General features: G+C 44.7%; 1 protein-coding gene across 3 annotated transcripts in view; it reads left to right on the top strand.

Moving 5' to 3' along the window:
• The window catches only part of LOC135031779 (uncharacterized), a 935,328-nt gene that overhangs the window by 653,054 nt on the left and 256,735 nt on the right, over positions 1–25,539 (top strand). For all 3 annotated transcript variants that reach the window (XM_063954034.1, XM_063954035.1, XM_063954033.1), the window contains exon 26: positions 9,356–9,531. In XM_063954034.1, the coding sequence (XP_063810104.1) occupies positions 9,356–9,531 (176 nt within the window). The remainder of the gene's footprint in view (positions 1–9,355; positions 9,532–25,539) is intronic.

Below are 25,539 nucleotides of genomic sequence, written 5' to 3'. Positions count from 1 at the left end.
CACAATGTAGGAGAGAGGCGTATAATGTAAGAAGTAGGGGAAACTTGTAAAAACACAGAGATATGGGGACAAGCAATGATGACACGGCCTGTGAACTTAAAGCTGGTGAATAGAGGGTGGTGGTATGTGTGAGAAAAGTTTGTGTTATGTGAGAGACTGGTGGACAGGGGATACGTAAAACAGAAGCTAATGGTCAGGAAGTGGCATGTGTGAGGAAAGCTGGTGGACGGGGTGGCATTTAATAGAAAAGCTGGTAAGCAGGGTGTGAATGGGAAAAGCTGGTGAGCCTTAGAGGGCAGGTGAGAGAGAAAATGGTGAAATGGTTAGCATGTGAGAGAAAAGCGTATAGGCAGCAGTGGCCGTGTGAGGGGAAACTGGTAGACAGTGGGGGACAAAAGAGAGAAAAATGAGTGGACAGAGCCTGGGGTATGTGAGACAAAAGCAGGTGAGCAGGGGGATGTAAGGGAAAAGCGGATTGACATGAGAACATGTGTGTCAAAAACTGCAAGGCAGGGAAGAATGCAAGGAAATAGCTGATGGGCAATAGGTAGCATGTGAGAGAAACGCTGGGGGGCAGAGGAGCACGTGAGAGAAAAGCTGATGGGCTGCAGGAATCATGTCATTGTGTACAAGTTGTGTGAGATCAGTATGTACAGTGTGTAATGATCAACATGTATCAGGTATGTGGTATCATTGTGATCTGTGTATACAGTGGTTATTTACAGTGTGTACCAGGTTTGTCTTATTGCTGTGAGCTGTGTACCGTGATCAGTTTGCACCAGGTGTGACCAATGTATGATGATAAGTATGTATCAGGTGTGTGATAGCATTATGACCTATTTGTAGTGCTCATTGTGTATCTGGTGTGTGATGTGTGATGTTAACCACTTAAATGGTAAATTGTTTTTCCAAAAAATCTATCAGAATGTGTTGATTTCGCTTGCTTCATTAGCCATAATGCATTTTTTCAAACATATTTAAAAGTATTTTAGTAAATACTGCCAGAACAAAGATGCTTATATTATTATTATTATTATTATTATTATTATTATTATTATTATTGTAAATTTCAACACCAATATCCATAGATCAGTGTATAAACTTTATCTCCCCCACTCGTGTGCATAGATGCCCCTGTAGTATTTGCTCCCTCCCCCATTCCCCTCTCCCTCCCTTATGAGGTGTAATGGAGTATATAACAACACGCAGCCCCCTCAGATTCCCTTTTCCATCCACCATCCTGCCCAGTTTGTCAACCTTTCTTCTGTATTCCCACCCTTCCACACACTTTTCCCTTCTTCACACTGACACTCCCACTCTCCTTACCTTCCTTCCTTCCACACTGCCTCCTTCCCTACCTTCCTCCCTCCCATTCACATTCCGTCTCTCTCTCCCACACGCCTTCCCTCTATCCATCCAAGAAACCCTCACATTCCCCCCCTCCCACTTCCCTGTCCTGTTTGTATTTTTCTTTATTTACAGTATCTGGTATACTGTACTGCAGCACTGTAATCCAGCATTGTGACTGCATTTACTCTTTTTTATGGGTCCGGTATGCAATACCGGCGGTCGGGATTCTTGCGGTCATGAGACTGGTGACTGAATCCTGCCTGCCGGAATGCCAGTTGCAAAAGCGCAGCAACCCCCCCCCCCCCCCCCCCCCCCCGCCGGGATCCCAACAGCTGTAAATTAACTGCATCCCATTATTCTACATGAATCCATGGAGGTAATGGATCAACTGTCATTGCTGTTACTTCATTTTGTGTAAAATGTATCTGAGTTTCCAAGTCCAGCATTGCATAACTCATAATATTCCCAGTCTGTACGAGCCACGCCACTCTTCTTCCTGTTGTGGTCATGTACCTTGATGTCGTGCTTCTTTGGGGGCCTTAAGCTTGTTTACCACTTGCTGCTGTGGCCCCTGGCAATCAGAATCTTAGATATGCTGGTGTAGACAGTGACATCCTTGACAGTGTATGTGATTTGTCTCCTTATCTCATCCACCCTTTGGCTAGGAGTTCTCTAACTTCAGCATCTTTCCATGTTGCCATACTGCCTGCACAGTCGCTGAGAGATGACACCATCTCCCAACCCATCACAGCTGCCAATCAGATCACTGTAGGCATGACCCGGATGAAAACTGAGTAATGCCTTTCACACCGCACCTGAGCTGACTCGGACCTGGGTATAACCCTGGTTTCGACCAAGGTTGAGATCCCTGGACCCTTACATAGGCTTATTATATTGTCCCTTTAAACCAGGGGTGGGGAACCTCCGGCCCGCGGGACGTATTAGGCCCGCAAATCGGTTTGCTCCAGCCCACCCGCTTCTCAGTGAGACACGCCGCCGCTCAGTCCGGCGGCAGCGTGTCTCAGCTGTCAGAACAGGAGGAGAGCGCGGCTGTCGGGTGGGAGCGGCGGCGTGTAGGACTTGAAACCAGCCGCCGGTTCGTGAGCCAATCAGAGCTCGCAGACCGGCAGCCAATCAGGAGCCGCGGCTGCCGGTCCGCGAGCTCTGATTGGCTCTCGAACCGGCGGCTGGTTTCAAGTCCTACACGCCGCCACCCAACATAGCCGCGCTCTCCTCCGTGTCCCCGCCGAAAGGAGCGGTAAGCAGCACGGGGGGGACGGAGGGGCATCTGTATACCTGGCACTGTGGGGACATCTGTATACCTGGCACTGTGGGGACATCTGTATACCTGGCACTTTGGGGGCATCTGTATACCTGGCACTGTGGGGGCATCTGTATACCTGGCACTGTAAGGGGCATCTGTATACCTGGCACTGTAAGGGGCATCTGTATACCTGGCACTGTGGGGACATCTGTATACCTGGCACTGTGGGGGGCGTCTGTATACCTGGCACTGTGGGGAGCATCTGTATACCTGGCACTGTGAGGGGCATTTGTATACCTGGCACTGTGAGGGGCATCTGTATACCTGGCACTGTGAGGGGCATTTGTATACCTGGCACTGTGAGGGGCATTTGTATACCTGGCACTGTGGGGGCATTTGTATACCTGGGACTGTGGGGGCATCTGTATACCTGGCACTGTGGGGGCATCTGTATACCTGGTACTGTGAGTGGCATTTGTATACCTGGCACTGTGGGACATCTGTATACCTGGCACTGTGAGGGGCATTTGTATACCTGGCACTGTGGGGGCATCTGTATACCTGGCACTGTGGGGGCATCTGTATACCTGGCACTGTGGGGGCATCTGTATACCTGGCACTGTGGGGGCATTTGTATACCTGGGACTGTGGGGGCATCTGTATACCTGGCACTGTGGGGGCATCTGTATACCTGGTACTGTGAGTGGCATTTGTATACCTGGCACTGTGGGACATCTGTATACCTGGCACTGTGAGGGGCATTTGTATACCTGGCACTGTGGGGGCATCTGTATACCTGGCACTGTGGGGGCATCTGTATACCTGGCACTGTGGGGGCATTTGTATACCTGGCACTGTTGGGGCAATTGTGGATCTGGCACTGCACTATTGGGGGCATATGTGTATCACGTCCCATTTTAACTGGCCACACCCATTTTTTTGGCGCGCGCGCGCCTCTGGCACGCACACACAGTACCTCTAAGGGGCGGACCTACTGGGGGGCAGAGTAATTTTTTTAAGTTGAGAATTTTTGTATGGCCCCCGAAGGATTTTATAAATATCCAATTGGCCCTCGGTAGAAAAAAGGTTCCCCACCCCTGCTTTAAACTGAGACACTCATGGATTACACAGGTTCTCTAGCTGATTAAAACCAGGTGAAATATAGGCCAGTCACAGAATCTGTGTAATTCATGAGTGTCCTGGTTTAAGGGGATAGTATAGTAAGCCTACCCCTACAGACCAAACCAGGACCCGGGTTAACCCGGGAATATCCCTGGTTAGAATATTGGTCTGAAATGAGTATAACTGAGAAGACGCTTTGTTTAATCACATCTACTTATACTTATAACATGCAGTGAGTGCACTCTTTGTGCATTGTATTGATCACAAGGCAAAGGGAATAGTGTTGCGGTATCCATTAATGTGATTATTTTATATTATCAGTTTGTATGCAGAATTATATTTTACAGATAATTTTCTCATTGGGTTGTTTCCATTTTACTAGAAAATACTTCCAGATATGATCTTTACAAGAGATTCTAAATTTAGAGCAAAGTAATTACTTTTTTCCATCTCTCATGCTGTAGTATGCATTGAAAAATTGATGTTATGTCTGGTGCTGGAAGGCTGTCTGGTTTTTGTAAATAAAAGGAGTATTATATAATTCTTATCTTAATTAATTTGGATCTTTCATAATTAAAAAACTGATTCTTCTTAAACAGAATTATACAATGACAAACTATGCACAGAGAATGACATACATTTGCTCAGAAAAAAAGTGTTATAATCAGATTTTTGCTTTCATTTTGTAAACTGAATTTTAGAAACCCTTTTCCATTGCACCAGTTCTCATAAGTGTTGCATATGTATTCCATAATTGTCAAGGTTTGATTTTTACCACCTACAAGTATAGTACATGCAAAAATCAAGCCTTTTCAGAAGTGGGACATAGCTCTGTAAATACATTCTAGTCCAGATATGCCCTTGTAAATGTGCTTTCCCCACTCCTTAAATCTCATTAAAATATTTTTTTCTGCATCTCCAAATCTCTATTTTGCATGTGAATAACAATGCAATTATTCCTCCCACATATAGACGCTCAAATTTAAAAAGCTCCATCCCCTATCTGCTTAAACTCTGGTCTGGTCACCCAAAACTTACCCTATCTGCCTGCTTTGGTCAAACTGCTTCTCCTTTAAATGATTGCGAATTGAAACTATCTGTCAAACTATGGGCAGTTGGAATATATGATACTAGGTGCAAAAATATGCCTGGCTCTCATTTTACTAGGGCACCCCTTTCTGCCCAGCTTATCCTACCAGAAAATGCACCACGTTGCACTCCACAAATGGGTTGATATAGGCTATAGCATTTAATATATTGACATTAAGTATCTGGGAGTGGTACGAAATATAGTCAATTGGTAGGAAACCATTACTTCAGCTGGTGCATTATAATGTGCACAGCTTATTACAGAATACAGGTTGAACTCGATGGGCATTTTGCCTCTTTTCAACCTCAACAACTATGTTACTATGATATCGCTGGGTTGACGACGGTAGAATCATGAGAGACAAAGTCATTGGGTGGGAGAATGTTTTATGTTAAGTGATGATTCCAGAGGTGATAGGCAAATATTTAAAGACTTTTTAAAGCGCCAACAGAGTAGCATAATTATGGGCATGCAAAGATCAGTAGCACCTGTAGGTGATTTGTAAGTGCTGCCTACAGGTGAGGTCTCTTAAGCTGGATATACACTATATGATATATCATGTGGCATTGGCAGTGGTGGCACCAGGGTCTGGTGACAACCGGTGAAGCCAAGAGATTCCCCCTGTGCACACCTGAAGGTGTGAATGCTCAAAAAAGAAACTTCCAGGGCAGTGGGTGTGGCCTTGTGGGAATTCCCTGATTACTTCACTCTGGGGGCATGCAGGCTGTCCTCAGAGTCTCTTCTAGCACTGCCAGCTCATTCTTAGTGACAGGAGCTGAGTGCTGCAGGATAATGTCACACTGCAGTACCCGGCTCCTGTTATTGCGGAGGAGTTGGCATTCTGGTGTCACCCCCTGGAAGGGTGACGCCTGGGTGTGATACATGCCCCCCCTGCAGCCCCCTTGTGTTGCCTCTGTTATTAATCTGGTACATTATCATGCATGCTCTAGCAGTATTTACTATATATATTTATCAAGGGGACCAGCCCATGAGCTCTCTAATGGTTAGGCAAACCAATGTGGTGGTGGCCACACCCCATCTGTAGACTGGCCACACCCTAAACATGGGCCTCTACCACTACATTCCCCTGGTGGGCCCTTCATGCCCCAGTCCAACACTGAATGGGACAATTCCATGGCCGACACAGTGTTACATGCAGCATGTAATGTCATACAGTGTATGATTATGTATTGTTACAATGCAGTTGTGTACCCACCTTTAGTCTTTACTGACATGACCTTTAAAAAGAGAAAATCCCGTACCAGAACTAGTTATGATTGATGGTGATACAAGGTATTATATGTTTTAGTTTCTATTGTGCATAATTCCACATATATTAGAACATTGGTACTACCCACTGATTCAAAGAATGAATATGAAAAAGATTAGTGACAGTAATCAGTTTATCAGGGTGCACTCTGTCCCATTCACATATATTGTATATGTTTTAAATAAAGAATTTAATTTTAATATATTTATTTATTACATAGTACATGTTTCAAAATTAAAATACCAATACCCACGTGGAATATATTCTTTTATTCGTAATCCCACATGTGGTATTATTATGACCTGGATATGAGGTCATACAAAGCAAAATATTAAAAACAATGAAGAGATAGAAAAACGTGATGAAAAAAGTTTTTTAGACAAATTTTTGTCTGTGTGAAAAATTAATAAATTTAAAACCAAATCATGTGCCGTCTCTTATTCTTATATAAGTCCAATCGCCAGAAAATTATCCTGGGTGGACAGACTTAGATGCACACCTGCTGCAGGCTGTGATGAATTAGACCAGTGAGTAACAGCCGAGCCGCCAGTTCCAGGAGCAACAGACGAGAGGTTTGAAAATCTCCCGCCCGCTAATACAATTGGATTGTGACACTGTGAACATTCCTATTGGTCTCCCTGCCCTGTAAGTATCGTCAAGAGGTGGGCGCCGCACGCTAGAGCCCAGAGGAAGCTCTAACATAGAGCAAAATACGCATTGGTGTAGCCATGTGCTGCCAATACTACTGTACTATGTTCAATAGCTCCTAAAGTGTTTATTGATGTACCGCATATCATGTATGCCACACATGTATTTGTATATGCATAACAACACAGTGGGCTGCTGGTATATCACTGTCAGATACAGAGTGGTCCTTCTGGTGCCTATGAGACACGGAGTAGCCCAGGGCTTGGTGGCTCGCTGCGCTCGCCACAAGGTTTATATCCAACTCTATGCCGACATGGATAGAGAAGGTATCAAATAGACAATTTTTTTGAACTTTAGCATGTTTTTGGACTATTTCATACCTTCTCTATCCATGTCGGCATAGAGTTGGTCACAAACCTTGTGGCGAGCGCAGCGAGCCATCAAGCCCAAAGCGTGGCGAGCGAAGCGAGCCCCGCTAGGGTATGCCTTTCTACAATTGGGGGTCCCAGATGACAAAACTATCCACACAAACCACAAAAATGCGAAAAACATGGTGTCTACCTTTTTTATGTTGACCATTTTCATGTCGACCTTTTGACCCTGTCGACCTTTTGTACTGTCTACCTTTTTCATGTCGACCTTTTGACCCTGTCGACCTAATGTCTGTCTAACATATGGTGTCTATCTATTGACTGTCTAACTAGACACTGTCTATCTATCAACCGGATACCCCCCAGCAGATCACATCAGCAGTCAGGAATTGAGTATATGCAATCATTCGTGCAAAATCATTATAATTGCACTGTATGTAATGTATGCCGCATGGAGAATGTTAATGTGGAATCCGTATAATGGAAGGCCAGTAGATTACTGTTAATAACAGGGTGGTCCTGCCATCACCTATCAGACAGGGAGTGACAGAAAAACACATAATAATTCATTCATACTGGTCTCGCATACTGGTGATTTTTTATTAAAACATTTTTTTTTTATCAGTACGCTGATATAATGTGATAGAGCAATCAGTGAATGTAGACCAGCACTTCATGGCTTATAGCTTGATTAAATAGCCCAAAGGGAAACAAAAGGTGCCGGAGATAAATATACGGTTTATTTCTGGGCAACTGACAATGTGCACGTGCCAATAATTGATATCAGCCATTAAATAACTTTGACAGCATGGACACGGAGCACACTGATTAAATAGTTATAAATATGCATGCAACGGTACAGAAATATATCTGATTGATACCCTGCACACAGCACAGTACTGATATAATTAGAGAAAGTTTTGAAGTGTGTCCATACCCTGTCCATCGGAATATAATACTAATGAAAGGACACCTTCTTATTTATAGTGTATCATAATATAAGATACACCTATAACCATTATTAAATACACTAGTGTTTATTCTAACAAGTTCAGGAGAACCCTGGAGAACAAGATACATGGTTAGAAACAACTAGCCAATGTTTCCATTCAAATGGCAACATAGTGCACTGAGAAGTCTGGAGAATAAATCACTCCAGTACATGCAGAGTTACCATCATTTGTACGCAGGTACATTTATTGGCATACAACAGATACATTATAAGTAAGGAGAATAAAGCAACAGGACACAGTGCTGGTACTTCTGAAATTATACACAAATACTCTAGCATAAGAACATTAGAACTCTATAAAAGAGTATAATAATTATATATAAGAATAAGAGACGGCACACGATTTGGTTTTAAAATTATTTTTTCCACACAGACAAAAATTTGTCTAAAAAACTTTTTTCTATCTCTTCATTGTTTTTAATATTTCGCTTTGTATGACCTCATATCCAGGTCATAATAATACCACATGTGGGATTACGAATAAAAGAATATATTCCACGTGGGTATTGGTATTTCAATTTTGAAACATATACTAAGTAATAAATAAATATATTAAAATTAAATTATTTATTTAAAACATTAAAATATATACAATATATGTGAATGGGATAGAATGCACCCTGATAAACTGACATGACCTTTAGCAAAGTGCTGATTGCAGTTTAGCATAAAAGACTTTGTATGGCCAGTATGTTGATGATGCACTGCTACATGTAGCTATTTATGAGGAAAATCCTAACATTCCAATATAAATATACACATTTATGCAAAAATAGTTGCTTGATGTCACAATATTTATGCCCATGCATAATATGAGAAATTACATTTATTGCATGCACCACCTGCTGTCCATGCTGATTATTGCAGTTCTAATAACACTACAGATACACTCCGCGTAGGCCATAGGCGCATGTACGTAAACCATATGTAGCTTGCACTGAGTTGCGCAATGAATCTGAAAGTAAAATCGTTACAGTAACATGATGAATAGAATTAAAATAATCACCATTAGTACTGCTATCCCCTTATGATCTATTATACAGTATTTATTCTACTTTGCTTTTTTATTGCTATTTACTGGCTGTGTCTTTCTTCTTGAATCACTTGGTTTGAAATATTATTATTCAATCATTAAAGATTGAATGATGTTCACTGAACTTGCTATAAATATGTTTACGATATCTTCTATACTTCTGCATTATTCATTTGCCTAAATAATTTTCTTTAGGTGCTGCATCCTTATTTGGATAGTAACACTGTGCTTCTAGTTCAACTATTTGGCATGTCTGCTACATATATCCCGCATGCCAGGGGTGACCAACGTGGCCATGTGATATCCCAGAGTGGACAACAGCTTGAGCTTCATGCACCGCTAGGATGGACTGTGTTTCCCCTATTTGAGAGGTACTGTATTAACAGAAGTTATTACACAATCTCTTATATATATAATTGCATACATTTAAATAAAATAGTGAAAACAATCAAAACCCCATATACAGCATCTAGTTAGATGTATTTGATAATATTATGAATGTACATATATATATATATATATATCAGCCCCAGGAAACCCGTTATCGGACCCAAACACATGGGCCCGCGATGTTATCACGGATCCCATGTGTTATCGGACGATAACAGGTGAGTTACCGCACCGTAAAAATGGGCTGTAATTGAATAGTCAGATAGCGTTATCGGGCTAAAAATCCCGTTATTACCGTGCGGTAACTAACCACACCTAATCGAATACCACCCCATGTGTGATGGTGATGTGCATTGGCCACATACAGGCCTTCTTGGGAACATTCACTACATAAATGTGGTGAGTGAAGTGATTATTTTGACACATGTATTTACTGCACCGTAGTGTTTTTGTTACACGGATGTACATTTAAAAATATATTAACACTCTCTGCTTCAGTAAAATGACCTTTATAGTTAGTAATCCCTGAGAGAAATAGAAAAAAAAAAACCCCGATATAGACATGTTGGTTACTTTAAAGCCTGATATTTAGGTAGTTCTACTCAAACAATAATATCCATTTGGGTGCTCTAGCTATTATTCCAAAAATGTGGTGGGTAATTCTAAATGTGCAGTGATAAACAAGACTGAAGCTACACTCCTAACCTGCTGTATCGCTGGATTCCTGAATACAGTAACTCAGTAGTATTCAGCAGTAGTTGTTATCTGTTATGCCTATGAAATAGGGATGGCTATACAACATCGATATATAGGAAACATTAATGTTCAGAGTTTGACCATTTATCTCAAAAGTTTTTTTATGATGTTGACTGTGTTATTTATTTCCCAACTTATTTTCCAGCTGGCCCCTGTATCGCTTAGTGGCCGCTGCCCAGCATGTGAACATTTTTACTGAGCTAGCACAGGGTGGGGATTTTAAACCCTCTTAGACGTAGGACTAAAGGGTTTCGGGCTACTAGTGTACATACGTGTCCCAGGCATGAGGCGTGATCCCATGCAGCAGTGACAGGGTTCATACTCCTTGGGGTTAACCCTATTTGTTTAATGGGCTGTACATTAAACTAGGGCTTCAACAGTTATGTGACCCAAGTCCAGGGTGATAATGTACTTCTCAAATCCAGGGGCGAGCAGATGCTGGCACCTCAGCAGTGTGGTTACTGAGTGTTAGATCATTTTCTGTGTTGCGATTAGACTGTTAACTCATATGAGTCTTGGTGTTTAATTATGTTTCTCATGCCGAAACTAGAGAGCCATTGTCTGGATAATATAGTAATCTGGTACTACCTCACTAGAAGTGCCTCCCACGCCAATCACATTACGGCTTCTGTGAACAAAGAAGAAGCGGGTTTCTTGTGCATATGGATCTTTGATGTTGGTTGGTTTTCTGCCTATGGATGACTGCCATCGATTAGCAGGTGTCAATATGACAATTATGATTCCGAGCTTACATTGTTCAACCCTGCCATGATTGGTCAGGACACATGCTGTTTCAATATGTGTCACAGCCCTATTGACCTCATTAGATAACACAAGTGTACTTCTTGAATAGAACTTAGTTATTCTTAAATAGTAGGTTGCAGTCTCTCTGTAACATTGCAATAAACTACAACAATAACTATTGCGATGTGTCAAAGAGGTAATGGCATACCTCCCAACATGACCCTCTCCAGGAGGGCCAGAATGATCTGCTACTGGACTTCCCGCTTACTGCATGATTGCCATCACCTGTCCTGAAACACCTTTCTTATCCATTAACATGTTCAGCACAGGTGATGACAATCACAAATTAAGAGAAAAGTCCAGAAGCAGAGCATTCTGTCCCTCCTGGAGAGGGTAATGTTGGGAGGTATGTAATGGAGCTCTTGTAGAGTTGAGTGCATTTTGCACCAATAATGCAGAAATAATGGGGGTAATTCTGACTTGATCGCAGCAGTAAGTTTGTTAGCAATTGGGCAAAACCATGTGCACTGCAGGAGAGGCAGATATAACATTTGCAGAGAGAGTTAGATTTGGGTGGGTTATTTCGTTTCTGTGCAGGGTAAATACTGGCTGCTTGTTTTTACACTGCAATTTAGATTTCAGTTTGAACACACCCCACCCAAATCTAACTCTCTCTGCACATGTTATATCTGCCTCCCCTGCAGTGCACATGGGCCCTCATTCCGAGTTGTTCGCTCGTTGCCGATTTCTCTTACGTCCTAGAGGATGCTGGGGACTCCAAAAGGACCATGGGGTATAGACGGGATCCGCAGGAGCTTGGGCACACTAAAAGACTTAAGACTGGGTGTGAACTGGCTCCTCCCTCTATGCCCCTCCTCCAGACCTCAGTTAGACTTTGTGCCCAGGAGTGACTGGATGCACACTAGGGGAGCTCTACTGAGTTTCTCTAGAAAATACTTTTGTTAGGTTTTTTTATTTTCAGGGAGCCCTGCTGGCTACAGGCTCCCTGCAGCGTAGGAGTGAGGGGAGAGAAGCAGGACCTACTTCTGTGAGTTTCAAGGCTCTGCTTCTCGGCTACTGGACACCATTAGCTCCAGAGGGTTCGATCACGGTGCGCCTAGCTGCTTGTTCCCGGAGCCACGCCGTCACCCCCTCACAGAAGCCAGAAGTCAGAAGTCGGGTGAGTATGAGAAGATCAGAAGACTTCAGGACGGCAGAAGACTTCAGTAATGGAAGGTACAGCACAGCGGTGAAGCTGTGCTCCATGCTCCCACACACATCACCAACGGTATTCACTGGGTGCAGGGCGCTGGGGGGGGCGCCCTGGGCAGCATGTTACTGGAGTTTCTTTTAGGGTGTCACGATCCGGGTATCTGGACGCCATTTCTTACCCATCAGATGCCTCCTAAGGCTGGCTCAGCGCTCCAGGACCGGATCCCATCTGTTATCCTGATGTGTACATTCCTGTATCCTCTCCTGTCACTCTGGGACGCTGTCACAGTAAACGCCATATTACATCTGGCATGGCGTCTCCCGCGGCCTCCGCCGCCGTCCCTGAGCTTCTGCATGCAGAGTGTCAGAGTGGCGATTACGTCAGCCGCGGCCTCCGCTGTGTCCGCGTGGTTGGATGTGCACTTGTCAGCCTGGCGTCTCCTGTCTCCAGTGGCCGGCGCCACCATTACTGTTTTCATTACCACATGGATTACAAACCAAACTTCCCTCCAAGTGTCTGCATGGGCGCAGCCATCTTGGATTCTGTCAGCTGATCATTTTCTCCAATCTGTTGTCAGTATTGTTAATCTGCATAATTGCCTAGCCAATCCCTTCCTTGCTGCAGGTATAAATACACTGTGCCTGAGCAAGGAAGGCGTCAGTGCTTTGGTTGTCAAACCTAGTTCCTGTTTGTCTCTCTCCTGTGATTGTCTTCCAGGTTCCAGCTCCTGTCTCAAGACTTCCACCATAGAGACCCGCACCAGCATTCCACCTGCGGTGTAAGCCTGACTCTCCAATCCATTGTGGATTCATCTGTTTCCAGCTACAACATTACCTGCTTCCAGCTCAGCTTCCAGCAGAGTACAGCTTCTCTTAAAGGGCCGGTGTCCTTTCTACACTTTACCACTCTCCACCTGTATTATTATTTCTCCGCTCTCAAGTTCTACATTTCAGTTCATATTTCATCGCTCCCAAGTTCATTTATTATTTAACTGGTTCCAGCCAGTATCCACTCCGTGCTAACAACAGTCTGGTTCCAGCCAGTATCCACAGCAGCCGTTTTATCTTCAGCAACCCAGCTTTTCCTGGAACACCAGCTGGTACAATCCTGGGTTATCTCCATTGCTACAGTCGGGCCTGGTAAGGACTTTCCATCTAGAAGATTATAAGAACTATCTCACACTACCAGTGCCCTGTGGCTCCTGCCATCCTGTAGTACCCAGGAACTGTATTTATTCTTTGCTGACTTTTACGTTTTCTTTTACTGCTGCTGTGTTGCGGAGTTGTCATAATAAACATCATTGACTTTTATCCAAGTTGTCGTGGTCACGCCTTCGGGCAGTTATTATTCATGTTACTTACATGTCCAGGGGTCTGATACAACCTCCCAGGTTCCGGTACATCTCAGCCCCTACAACTGAGGCTGCCTCCCGTCAGCTCAGGCCCTCAGTTGTGACATAGGGCGGCAGAATGATGGTGGGTACAGACCCCCGCCGGAATCTTTTACAATTTTGAAATTGGCGGGCCGAAGCGCGCCAGGAAGGGGGCGGAGCTTCGATCCGCAGCTCACGGGCGCCATTTTCCCTGCTGCACGCGGCTGAGGGATAGACGCTGGTCGGACCTCCACGCTTTCCAAGTAACGGGGGGCTTGTTCTGAGGGGGGCCGCAGTGTTGGTGCTTAATAGTGGTGTAGGCAGCGCTGGGTACATATATAGTTTTTTGCGATATATGGGCGCTGGGGTGTGAGCTGGCATACTCCCTCTGTGTCCTCTATCTGGGCTTTTTTGGTAAGCCTGTCACCTAGCAGGGACCTTCTGTGTGTTGTGGTGTGTCGGTACTGCGTGTCGGCATGTCTGAGGCGGAAGCTTATTCACCGGAGGAGGTTATTGGGGGAGTGGATGTGGGGCTAGAATCGGGACTGTCGACGCAGCCGACACCTGATTTGCTAGCATTGCTCAGTACATTAAACGCGAATGTAACTTCCTTATCAAAGAGGTTATATAAGTCTGAGGCGCAGACTCAGGTGTGGAAAAAGTCCATGGAAGAGGCTTTGTCTCAGGTTCAAACCCCATCTGGGTCGCAAAAGCGGCCATTTAATCAGGTGGTAGATACTGATACCGACACGGACTCTGATTCCGACGTCGATTTCACTGAGGCAGCGTTACATCCACGTTTGGTTAAGAGTATTCAGTACATGATTGTGGCTATAAAAGATGTCTTACACATTTCTGATGAACCTGCGGTTCAGGAAACAAGGATTTGCTTGTTCAAGGAAAAGAAACCTGAGGTGAAATTTCCCCCCTCTCATGAAATGAATACTCTTTGTGAAAAGGCTTGGGAGTCGCCGGATAAGAAATGGCAGATTCCCAAGAGAATTTACATGGCGTATCCTTTCCCCTCTGATGACAGGGAAAAATGGGAGGCATCTCCAACTGTTGACAAAGCTTTATCTCGTTTGTCTAAGAAAGTGGCACTTCCGTCTCCCGACACGGCAGCTCTCAAGGATTCGGCGGATCGCAAGCTGGAGACGTCTCTGAAGTCCATTTTCGCTAATTCGGGTGCATTACTCAGACCCGCTGTGGCGTCGTTATGGGTGAGTAGTGCTATTGCTAAATGGGCTGAGAATTTAGCTAATGATATGGATACTCTTGATAAAGATAATGTCCTTCTAACTCTTGGTTATATTAAGGACGCTGCAGATTACATAAAAGATGCGGCGAGGGACGTCTGTCTCTTGGGTTCAAGAACCAGTGCCATGTCGATATCAGCCAGAAGGGCCCTGTGGATCCATCAATAGAACGCTGATGCCGACTCCAAGAGGGCTATGGAAGCGCTACCCTTCAAAGGTAGTGTCTTGTTTGGGGACGGCTTGGCTGACCTGGTCTCGACCGCGACTGCGGGTAAGTCCTCTTTTCTTCCTTATGTTCCCACACAACAGAAGAAGGCACCACATCAGCAAATGCAGTCCTTTCGTCACAATAAATTCAGGCGTGGTAAAGGTTCGTCCTTCCTCGCTTCAAAAGGTAGAGGAAGGGGAAGGAAACCTTATGCAGGTTCGGGCGCCCAGGACCAAAAGTCCTCCCCTGCTGCTACCAAGTCCACCGCATGACGCTGGGGCTTCCCTGGGGGAGTCCGAACCGGTGGGGGGCCGTCTACAAAATTTCAGTCAGGTCTGAATTCAATCAGGCCTGGATCCTTGGGTACTAGAGATCGTGTCTCGGGGATACAAACTGGAGTTTCAGGAGTTGCCCCCTCACCGGTTCTTCATTTCGGCGTTACCAGTAGTTCTGCCGGACAGAGAAGTGGTGTTAGCAGCAATTTAAAAACTGTGTCTACAGAGGGTCATTATTCCCGTTCCCTCGTCGCAGCGGGGGGAGGGGTTTTACTCGAGCCTCTTTGTTGTGCTGAAACCGGACGGTTCGGTCAGACCAATTCTAAATCTAAAATCCCTCAATCCATACTTGAAAGTTTTCAAGTTCAAGATGGAATCCCTTCGAGCTGTGATCTCCAGCCTAGAAGGGGGGGATTTTATGGCGTCAGTCGACATAAAGGATGCCTACTTACATGTCCCGATATATCCTCCGCATCAGGCTTTCCTCAGGTTTGCGATACAGGATGCTCATTACCAATTTCAGACGTTGCCGTTTGGGCTTTCCACGGCTCCGAGGATTTTCACCAAGGTCATGGCGGAAATGATGATTCTTCTTCGTAAACAGGGGGTTTCAATTATCCCATACTTGGACGATCTCCTGATAAAGGCGAGGTCCAAGGAACGATTGCTGAGAATTGTGGAGTTGTCTCTATCGGTTCTGCGACAACACGGATGGGTTCTCAATTTGCCGAAATCCCAGTTGACTCCGACCACTCGGCTTACGTTTCTGGGCATGGTTCTGGACACGGAGTTACAGAGGGTATTACTTCCAGAAGAAAAGGCTCTGGAATTGCAGACGATGGTCAGAGAACTTCTGAAGCCGTCGAGTGTGTCGATACATCATTGTACTCGGGTTCTGGGGAAGATGGTTGCGGCGTACGAAGCCATTCCATATGGCAGATTTCATGCCCGCGTGTTTCAGTGGGACTTGCTGAGCAAATGGTCCGGGTCTCATCTACACATTCACCGGAAAATAAGTTTATCTCCCAGAGCCAGAATTTCTCTCCTGTGGTGGCTACAAGCTCATCACCTCCTGGGAGGACGCCGATTCGGTATCCAGGAGTGGGTACTTCTGACAACAGATGCAAGTCTCCGGGCTGAGGTACAGTCACCAAAGGAAGAAATTTCCAGGGAAAATGGTCGATCCAGGAAGCTTGTCTCCACCTAAATGTTCTAGAGTTAAGAGCCATTTACAACGGCCTGCTCCAAGCAGGAAGTCTTCAGGGTCGACCGGTCCAGGTACAGTCAGACAACATCACAGCGGTGGCCCATTTAAACCGGCAAGGCGGAACAAGGAGCAGAGCGGCAATGGCGGAAGCCACAAAGATACTTCGCTGGGCGGAACAACACGTCAGCGCATTGTCAGCAGTTTTCCTACCGGGGGTGGACAACTGGGAAGCGGATTTTCTCAGCAGACACGACCTCCATCCGGGAGAGTGGGCTCTGCACCAAGAGGTTTTTGCAGAGGTGACAAGACGCTGGGGAATTCCGTTAATAGACATGATGGCGTCTCGGCTCAACAAGAAGCTCCCGAGGTATTGTTCCAGAGCAAGGGACCCACAAGCCACGGCGGTGGACGCCCTGGTGTCGCCGTGGGTTTTCCAGTCGGTGTATGTGTTCCCTCCTCTGCCTCTCATTCCAAAGGTGCTGGGGATCATTCGTCGAGCAAAGGTTCAGGCGTTTCTCGTCGTTCCAGACTGGCCAAGAAGGGCCTGGTATCCGGATCTTCAGGACTTACTGGTGGAAGATCCTTGGCCGCTTCCTCTAAGGGAGGATCTGTTGTTACAGGGTCCATGCGTATTTCCGGACTTACCGCGGCTGCGTTTGACGGCATGGAGGTTGAGCGCCAGATCTTAGCTCGTAAGGGTATTCCCAGGGAGGTCATTCCAACTCTTATTAAGGCTAGGAAAGAGGTTACGGCGAAACACTATCACCGTATCTGGAGGAAGTATGTTTCCTGGTGTGAGGTTAAAAAGACTCCTGCGGAGGATTTTCACTTCGTTTTCTCCTCTTTTTACAGGCGGGTGTAGATGCAGGCCTGAAATTGGGTTCCATCAAAGTGCAAATTTCGGCTTTGTCTATTTTCTTTCAAAATGAGTTAACTGCCCTCCCAGAGGTTCAGACTTTTGTGAAGGGTGTAATGCATATCAATCCACCGTTTGTACCGCCTGTAGCGCCATGGGACCTTCATGTCGTTTTGCGGTTCCTCATGTCTTCCTGGTTTGAACCTTTGCGGAAGGTTGAGTTGAAGTTTCTCACTTGGAAGGTGGTTATGCTTTTGGCGCTGGCATCTGCCAGGCGAGTATCGGAATTAACAAACAAACACTTCCTGGTGCTGTGATTTATACAGATATGTATGCAGCTCTCTTAGGGGCAATTGGTTATTCAGCCCCTATATATGAAACTAAAGAAAAAACAACCAAGAGAGCGCTATTCACATCTGATGTGGATTTTTATTTAATATCTATGATAATTCAGCGCATTTTATACTTAATGCCGGCCAGCAATACATAAAAATACAATAAAAATCACAATGAACAACTAAAACAATTAATGATTATATCCTTTTTTTTAAAAATAATTAACTACACATATGGATATATCCGCTCCCACTGTATTGAGATATCTCTTCTTATAACTTTAGATCTCAAGAGGAACAGATATTTTGCACATGAAACATATCCAACACTATTGCTCTTAGCCGGAATAGCTGCACATGAGCTTTTTAGTCTCTGAATATCTCGCTATAATAATAATGTGTCCATGTATCAATTCATCTAGTCAAAGTCACATATATTGAAGAGAATATTGGGAGCGACCCTTGGCTTGCAGCTTATTAATGATATTATTGAAGCAATTTTTACGAAGCTGATTAGAAGCAACAGTTAGTAATGAGCAGACGTTAGTAGTGTAACGTACAAGAGCCACTATTCAATCACAATGCATGTGATGATCCTCCTGGTTAATTAACCCACAAGTGAACTGTTTAAGGAGTGAAACATGTGTCCTGCTTTATACCACGGTAAACTTGCTCGTCCTCCCGGCCGATGTTCACACTTACGACCTTATCCGGAGTCCGTGGATGTGAAATGGTATGAAAGTTCCCTTGGTGCGGGAGTATAATAATGCCGACCAGCTGGTGAAAGTTCGTCCGCTGTAGTATATAGGCAGAAATACTGACAGACGCGTTTCTCCGCCTACTCGCAAGCATCGGCGGCTTCCTCAGTGTCATGATATATCCATATGTGTAGTTAATTATTTAAAAAAAAAGGATATAATCATTAATTGTTTTAGTTGTTCATTGTGATTTTTATTGTATTTTTATGTATTGCCGGCCGGCATTAAGTATAAAATGCGCTGAATTATCATAGATATTAAATGAGTATCGGAATTGGCAGCTTTATCTCATAAGAGTCCGTACTTGATTTTTCATTCAGATAGGGCGGAATTGAGGACTCGTCAACAATTTTTGCCAAACGTGGTTTCGTCGTTTCACATTAACCAACCTATTGTTGTTCCGGTGGCTACGGAAGAAGTGAAGATTCCAAAATCTCTGGATGTTGTAAGAGCGTTAAAAGTTTACGTTTCTAGTACAGCTGTTACTAGGAAAACTGAAGCGTTGTTTGTTTTGTATGCGGCCAACAAGGTTGGTCATCCCGCATCAAAACAGACTATTGCACGCTGGATTTGTAGTACGATCCAGCAAGCTCATTCTTCGGTGGGGTTGCCGGTGCCGAAGTCGGTTAAAGCCCATTCTACCAGGAAGGTGGGCTCCTCTTGGGCGGCTGCCCGAGGTGTTTCGGCACTACAGCTTTGCCGAGCGGCTACTTGGTCGGGTTCGAACACTTTTGCTAAATTCTATAAGTTCGATACCCTGGCCGATGAGGACCTGGCGTTTGCTCAGTCGGTGCTGCAGAGTCGTCCGCACTCTCCCGCCCGTTCTGGAGCTTTGGTATAATCCCCATGGTCCTTTTGGAGTCCCCAGCATCCTCTAGGATGTAAGAGAAAATAGGATTTTGGTACTCACCATTAAATCCTTTTCTCCTAGTCCGTAGAGGATGCTGGGCGCCCGTCCCAGTGCGGACTATTTCTTGCTTTATATATATTTTCTTACTGGTTAAGTTAGTTTATACACGACTTGTGTATTGGGTTGTTGCAGCTGGTTGCTGGAGTTTTATGCATACTGTTATCTGGTTTGGTGTTATTCCGGTTGTACGGTATGGTTATGGTGTGGGCTGGTACTTTGGTAGCTCTTAGTTGAGACAAAAATCTTTCCTTGTAATGTCCGTCTCTCCTGGGCACAGTTCCTATAACTGAGGTCTGGAGGAGGGGCATAGAGGGAGAAGCCAGTTCACACCCAGTCTTAAGTCTTTTAGTGTGCCCAAGCTCCTGCGGATCCCGTCTATACCCCATGGTCATTTTGGAGTCCCCAGCATCCTCTACGGACTAGGAGAAAAGGATTTAACAATGAGTACCAAAATCCTATGTTTCGCTATATTGCGATTAGTCGCTTACTGCGCATGCGCAAGGTTCGCAGAGGGCATGCGCTTAGTTATTTTACACAAAAGTTAGGTATTTTACTCACGGCATAACGAGGATTTTTAATCGTTCTGGTGATCGTACTGTGATTGACAGGAAGTGGGTGTTTCTGGGCGGAAACTTGCCGTTTTCTGGGCGTGTGCGAAAAAACGCTGGCGTTTCTGGGAAAAACGCGGGAGTGTCTGGAGAAACGGGGGAGTGTCTGGGCGAACGCTGGGCGTGTTTGTGACGTCAAACCAGGAACGAAACTGACTGAACTGATCGCAATGGCTGAGTAAGTCTCGAGCTACTCAGAAACTGCTAAGAAATTTCTATTAGCAATTCTGCTAATCTTTCGTTCGCAATTCTGCTAAGCTAAGATACACTCCCAGAGGGCGGCGGCTTAGCGTGTGCAATGCTGCTAAAAGCAGCTAGCGAGCAAACAACTCGGAATGAGGGCCATGGTTTTGCCCAACTGCTAAAAACTTTCCTGCTGCGATCAACTTGAAATTACCCCCAATATGTGCACATTTTGTGCAGCTTACATAGCTTGACTTGTCTCAAGATGTTGTGGCAGGGGCAGCATAGTTCTACATGAGGTTAATGTGGAATATCAGGGTTTCCCAGGTTTAGAGCAGCAGCAGGACTGAAGGATCCAGTCCAGGTTTTCCTCAATCAGTTGTTAGCCAGAAGCTAGACTAATAAATTAACAGCACTGGTCATCTGCCTTGAAGTATGTGTTCAGTGTAGCGGGGGACATTACTTCCGATGCTGGACCAGCCGGCCGGATGATAGGCCTGGGGGTGTGGGGTTTACATTAGGCAGCCATGTGGATGTTTTACCAACGTCTGTGCGTTGTGAATGCTTGCTATAACCTGTGAACAGCCATGCTGTCAAACCTATGCTTTTGGAAATTTACCTGATGAGTGAGAAAATAAAGAAAACAGCTTGTACTTTATGAAGTGTATGTGATCCTTTTCACAATGTATACTGTACAGATCTTCTAACATTAGCAAATGCGATAACAGAGATTCAGAAATAGAGTAGTTCAAAGACAGGCAACTCTTCAGAAAGCTATTTATTTTTGTGCCACGTATCAGCCAGTTGCAAATATACAAAAAAGAAGAATAGATCGTATCAGCTACTGTAGGAGGGATTAAGACGCCAATCAGAATTCACAGCCGATCATCTTTATCAGCGCGTATTGTGCACTGGGGTAAAGCAATATGTCTCCTTGTAGATGCATGTTTGTCTTTGTGGTGGTCTACGTGGGGCGCATTTTCATGTCCCTTAAGGAACTTGGCCAACGTTTGCATCCCTCCTACATGGTCTTTCTGCTTCTCTAAGCTTAAGGAGTCTGCACAATATGCCTTCAACTCAACATAGGCGTAGATGCAGAAAATTTTGTTTGCACAACAAATTGTTTGTCTAACTTTATATCAGTTCCAACATGCACTCCCACTGTGGTCTGACTCTATTTTGTAGGCTCAATAAGCTTAACTGCAGCTTAAAGAAGCACTCTACACTATAAAGAAGCAGTCCGTATAACAGGTACTTTAGCATATAGCAGTTTCTGTACAGGGGTAAATGTCATTAAAAGCTGTGCTTCAACACCAGAAATAACAAAATAAGCTTTAGTTCACAATCCAATTGGCCACATAGCGGTTTAATCAGAGGCACTGGATGACTTGAGCCATTCAGTTTAACTTTTTAAGTATCACCAATCAAACTACATCAAACAAAAATATATTTTCAATAACAGTGCATAGGCAGTGATGTTACATGTAGCATCATATATATTTAAATAAAATACAAAAAAAGCAACAACTTTTGCTATATAAATGTTAACATAAATATAAATGAATGCCTGGTCATCTCAGTCTGCTTCTCCCTCCGCTCTGTCCTGCCTGACTACTGCACTGTCCTGCAGCACACCCCAATCTGTCTCGCTTACTGTACTTACCTCTTTGCTGCTCTGTCCTACCCTAGGATGGCTATTATTGTTTATTTATAGATTTTACTATGCGTCTAGATATGAATAATACAATTACTATACAGTATATAAATACAGGTTGAGTATCCCATATCCAAATATTTCGAAATACGAAATATTCCGAAATACAGAATTTTTTGAGTGAGATAGTGAGACCTTTGTTTTCTGTTGGCTCAATGTACACAAACTTTGTTTAATACACAAAGTTATTAAAAATATTGTATTAAATGACCTTCAGGCAGTGTGTATAAGGTGTATATGAAACATAAATGCATTCTGTGCTTAGACTTAGGTCCCATCGCCATGATCAGAGGCGGAACTAGCGCCAGTGCAGGCAGTGCCTTGCACTGGGGCCCGCAACTGTCAAGGGGCCCGCAGCCAGAACGGCATGTAATGAGTCAAACTGACTCATTACATGCCGCCTGGCTGCCGCTTTGTTCCGCCGCCGCCGAGGTGATGATGCGCGCACCGGCTACAGGGGCATTCACAGCGGCGGAGGGCAGCCTATGGTAAAGGAGAGGTCCAGCAGCAGCAGCGCTTCTACCAATGACATAGCGCTGCTGCGGCTCCCTCCTCCACCCCTCCTCCTCCTTCTTCTCCCCTGCCAGAACAGAAGCTGCACGAGGAGCCTGAGCCAGCGGAAACGGTAAGTATACCTATTCTATCTATCTATCTATCTATCTATCTATCTATCTATCTATCTATCTATCTATCTATCTATCCTGTTTGCCGTAATGTGCAAAACATGGGACGCTGTCTGCTGTAATGTATAATAAATGGGACGCTGTCTGCCGTAATATGCAAAAAATGGGACGCTGTCTGCCGTAATGTGTAATAAATGGGACGCTGTCTGCCATAATGTGCAAAACATGGGACGCTGTCTGCCGTAATGTATAATAAATGGGACGCTGTCTGCCGTAATATGCAAAAAATGGGACGCTGTCTGCCGTAATGTGTAGTAAATGGGACGCTGTCTGCCGTAATGTGTAATAAATGGGACGCTGTCTGCCGTAATGTGCAAAAAATGGGACGCTGTCTGCCGTAATGTGTAAAAATGGGACGCTGTCTGTTGTAATGTGTAAAAAAGGGATGCTGTGTGCCGTAATGTGTAAAAAGGGGACGCTGTCTGTCGTAATGTGTAAAAAATAGGACGCTGTCTGCCGTAATGTGTAATAAATGGGACGCTGTCTGCCATAATATGCAAAAAATGGGACGCTGTCTGCCGTAATGTGTAATAAATGGGACGCTGTCTGCCGTAATGTGCAAAAAATGGGACGCTGTCTGCCGTAATGTGTAAAAAGGGGACGCTGTCTACTGTAATGTGTAAAAAAGGGACGCTGTCTGCCGTAATGTGTAAAAAAGGGGACGCTGTCTGTTGTAATGTGTAAAAAGGGGACGCTGTCTGCCGTAATGTGTAAAAAGCGGACGCTGTCTGCCGTAATGTGTAAAAAAGGGACGCTGTCTGCCGTAATGTGTAAAAAAGGGATGCTGTCTGCCGTAATGTGTAAAAAAGGGGACGCTGTCTGTCGTAATGTGTAAAAAGGGCACACTGTCTGACGTAATGTGTAAAAAGGGGACGCTGTCTGCCGTAATGTGTAAAAAGGGGGACGCTGTCTGCCGTAATGTGTAAAAAAGGGGAAGCTGTCCGCCATAATGTGTAAAAGGGTCTCTACCTGGTGTAGTGGTACTACCGTGCGGCGTAATTTGAATAATGGAGACTACTGTGCACCGTTATATGAATTGGTATTATTTTGTGGCCACACCCCTTCCCCACGAAGCCACACCCCTATTTTTTCCGCGCACCAGCGGCGCGCACTGCCCCTGTTTTACATAGAGTGGCGGGGCTCCGATGCCATTTCTTGCACACAGCACTAAAATGACTAATTACGGCACTGTTGCTAGGTATCCATTTCTCTGGCCCTGAGCAGGTCCCCCTCACCAGATCCTCTCCAGGGGTGAGGCAATGGACTTAGATGGGGGGGGGGGGGCAAAGCATTTTGTCGCACATGGGCCCACCGCTCGCTAGTTCCGCCACTGGCCATGATATCTCATTATGGTATGCAATTATTCCAAAATACGGAAAAATTCGATATCCAAAATACCTCTGGTCCCAAGCATTTTGGATAAGGGATACTCAACCTGTATATCAAAAAAGAATCTTTAGATAACCACCATAAATGAAAAAAGGCTAAAAAAACAACATAACACACTACTGATTCAGACATTTCTGTAAATGCAATTGAATTGTTTAGGGTTAGGCCATCTGGATATGGAGACCTTAATATACTAAGCCTCATGATGATACAGATCCTCAGTGGCATATCTACAATGGATGCAGGGTAATTGGTTAGTGTTGCCATAATATTCCTTTAATCCGAGACACATATGAATTACACAGGTTTTTGGCTGGCTACATTGAAGCCTACATTTCACCTGGTTTTAATCAGCCACAGAACCTGTGTATATCATAAGTGTCCCAGATTAAAGGGATATTATGGCAACCCTTTGTATGGTGCACATGACTCAGTGAGCCAGGGTGGGCAATGTGCTGCACATCATGCATAACAGACTTTTACTAGGTCACTTGATGGTGTCAGAATTCGTTTGGATCTCCCATTGTGAGAACATATTAGCAGGGACTGATGTTCACAGTATAATAGCTAGTTTATTAAAGCAGAGTACAACTGTAAACAATAAATATAAAGCAGGAATAACTAGAGAACACAAAGGGAAAACTGAGGGGACATGAGATGCCAGGAGACTGAGTACATGAAAATGATGTAGACTGTGGTAGAGTATGCACGTACCAGGGTTGCAGGATTGCACTGTAGCTGGACTGCAGGATTGCACTGTGACAGGATCACAGGATGGCACTGATGATTTGTAAACTTGTGAACGGTGACTAAAGGTGCTGATGAGTTAAGGAACTTGTGAATGATGATTTAAAGACACTGGTGATTTGCAGACTTGTAAATGGTGACTGAAGATGCTGATGAGTTAAGGAACTTGTGAATGATGATTTAAAGACACTGGTGATTTGCAGACTTGTAAATGGTGACTGGAGATACTGATGATTCTAGGAACTTGAAAATAATACTTAAAGACTCTGCTGATGCAGACACTGACTCCCAGCACGCTGATGACTGAGACACATTAAAGTCCAGAAGCTGCTTGAGAACGCTGGAAGCTGTGCAGCAGTTAACGCTGGAAGCACCGGAGACACTGGGGTAGACTGCGGAGAAACTCGCCGGGAACAAGAGCACTGGCAGTTCTTTGGTTGATTTAGCAGCAGAGACCAGCATGACCAGGACCAGGAGCTGTAACAATCTTGACTCGATGAACTGGCAATAGGGAGCCTGTGTGGCTGGCCTAAGTAGTGAGTTCAGGTGCTGCTCACAGCTGTGGTAACAGCTACTAATCAAGCTGCAAATACAGAGCAGAACGCTGAGCACCAGAGCAGAGAGCGCCACCCCAGGCATGGAGGAGAAACTACATGGATTGTGACAGTACCCCCTCCCTAAGGAGCGGATTCCAGACGTTCAACACATGTCAGAGTCTGAATCAAAAGGTAGAGGGTATATCAAGGTATCCTCATGCTGCCAAGGAAGTCCAACA

This window comes from Pseudophryne corroboree, chromosome 2 (assembly GCF_028390025.1).
Source record: "Pseudophryne corroboree isolate aPseCor3 chromosome 2, aPseCor3.hap2, whole genome shotgun sequence".
In the NCBI taxonomy this organism is placed as follows: Eukaryota; Metazoa; Chordata; class Amphibia; order Anura; family Myobatrachidae; genus Pseudophryne; species Pseudophryne corroboree.
This window is presented reverse-complemented; position numbering and strand designations above follow the sequence as displayed.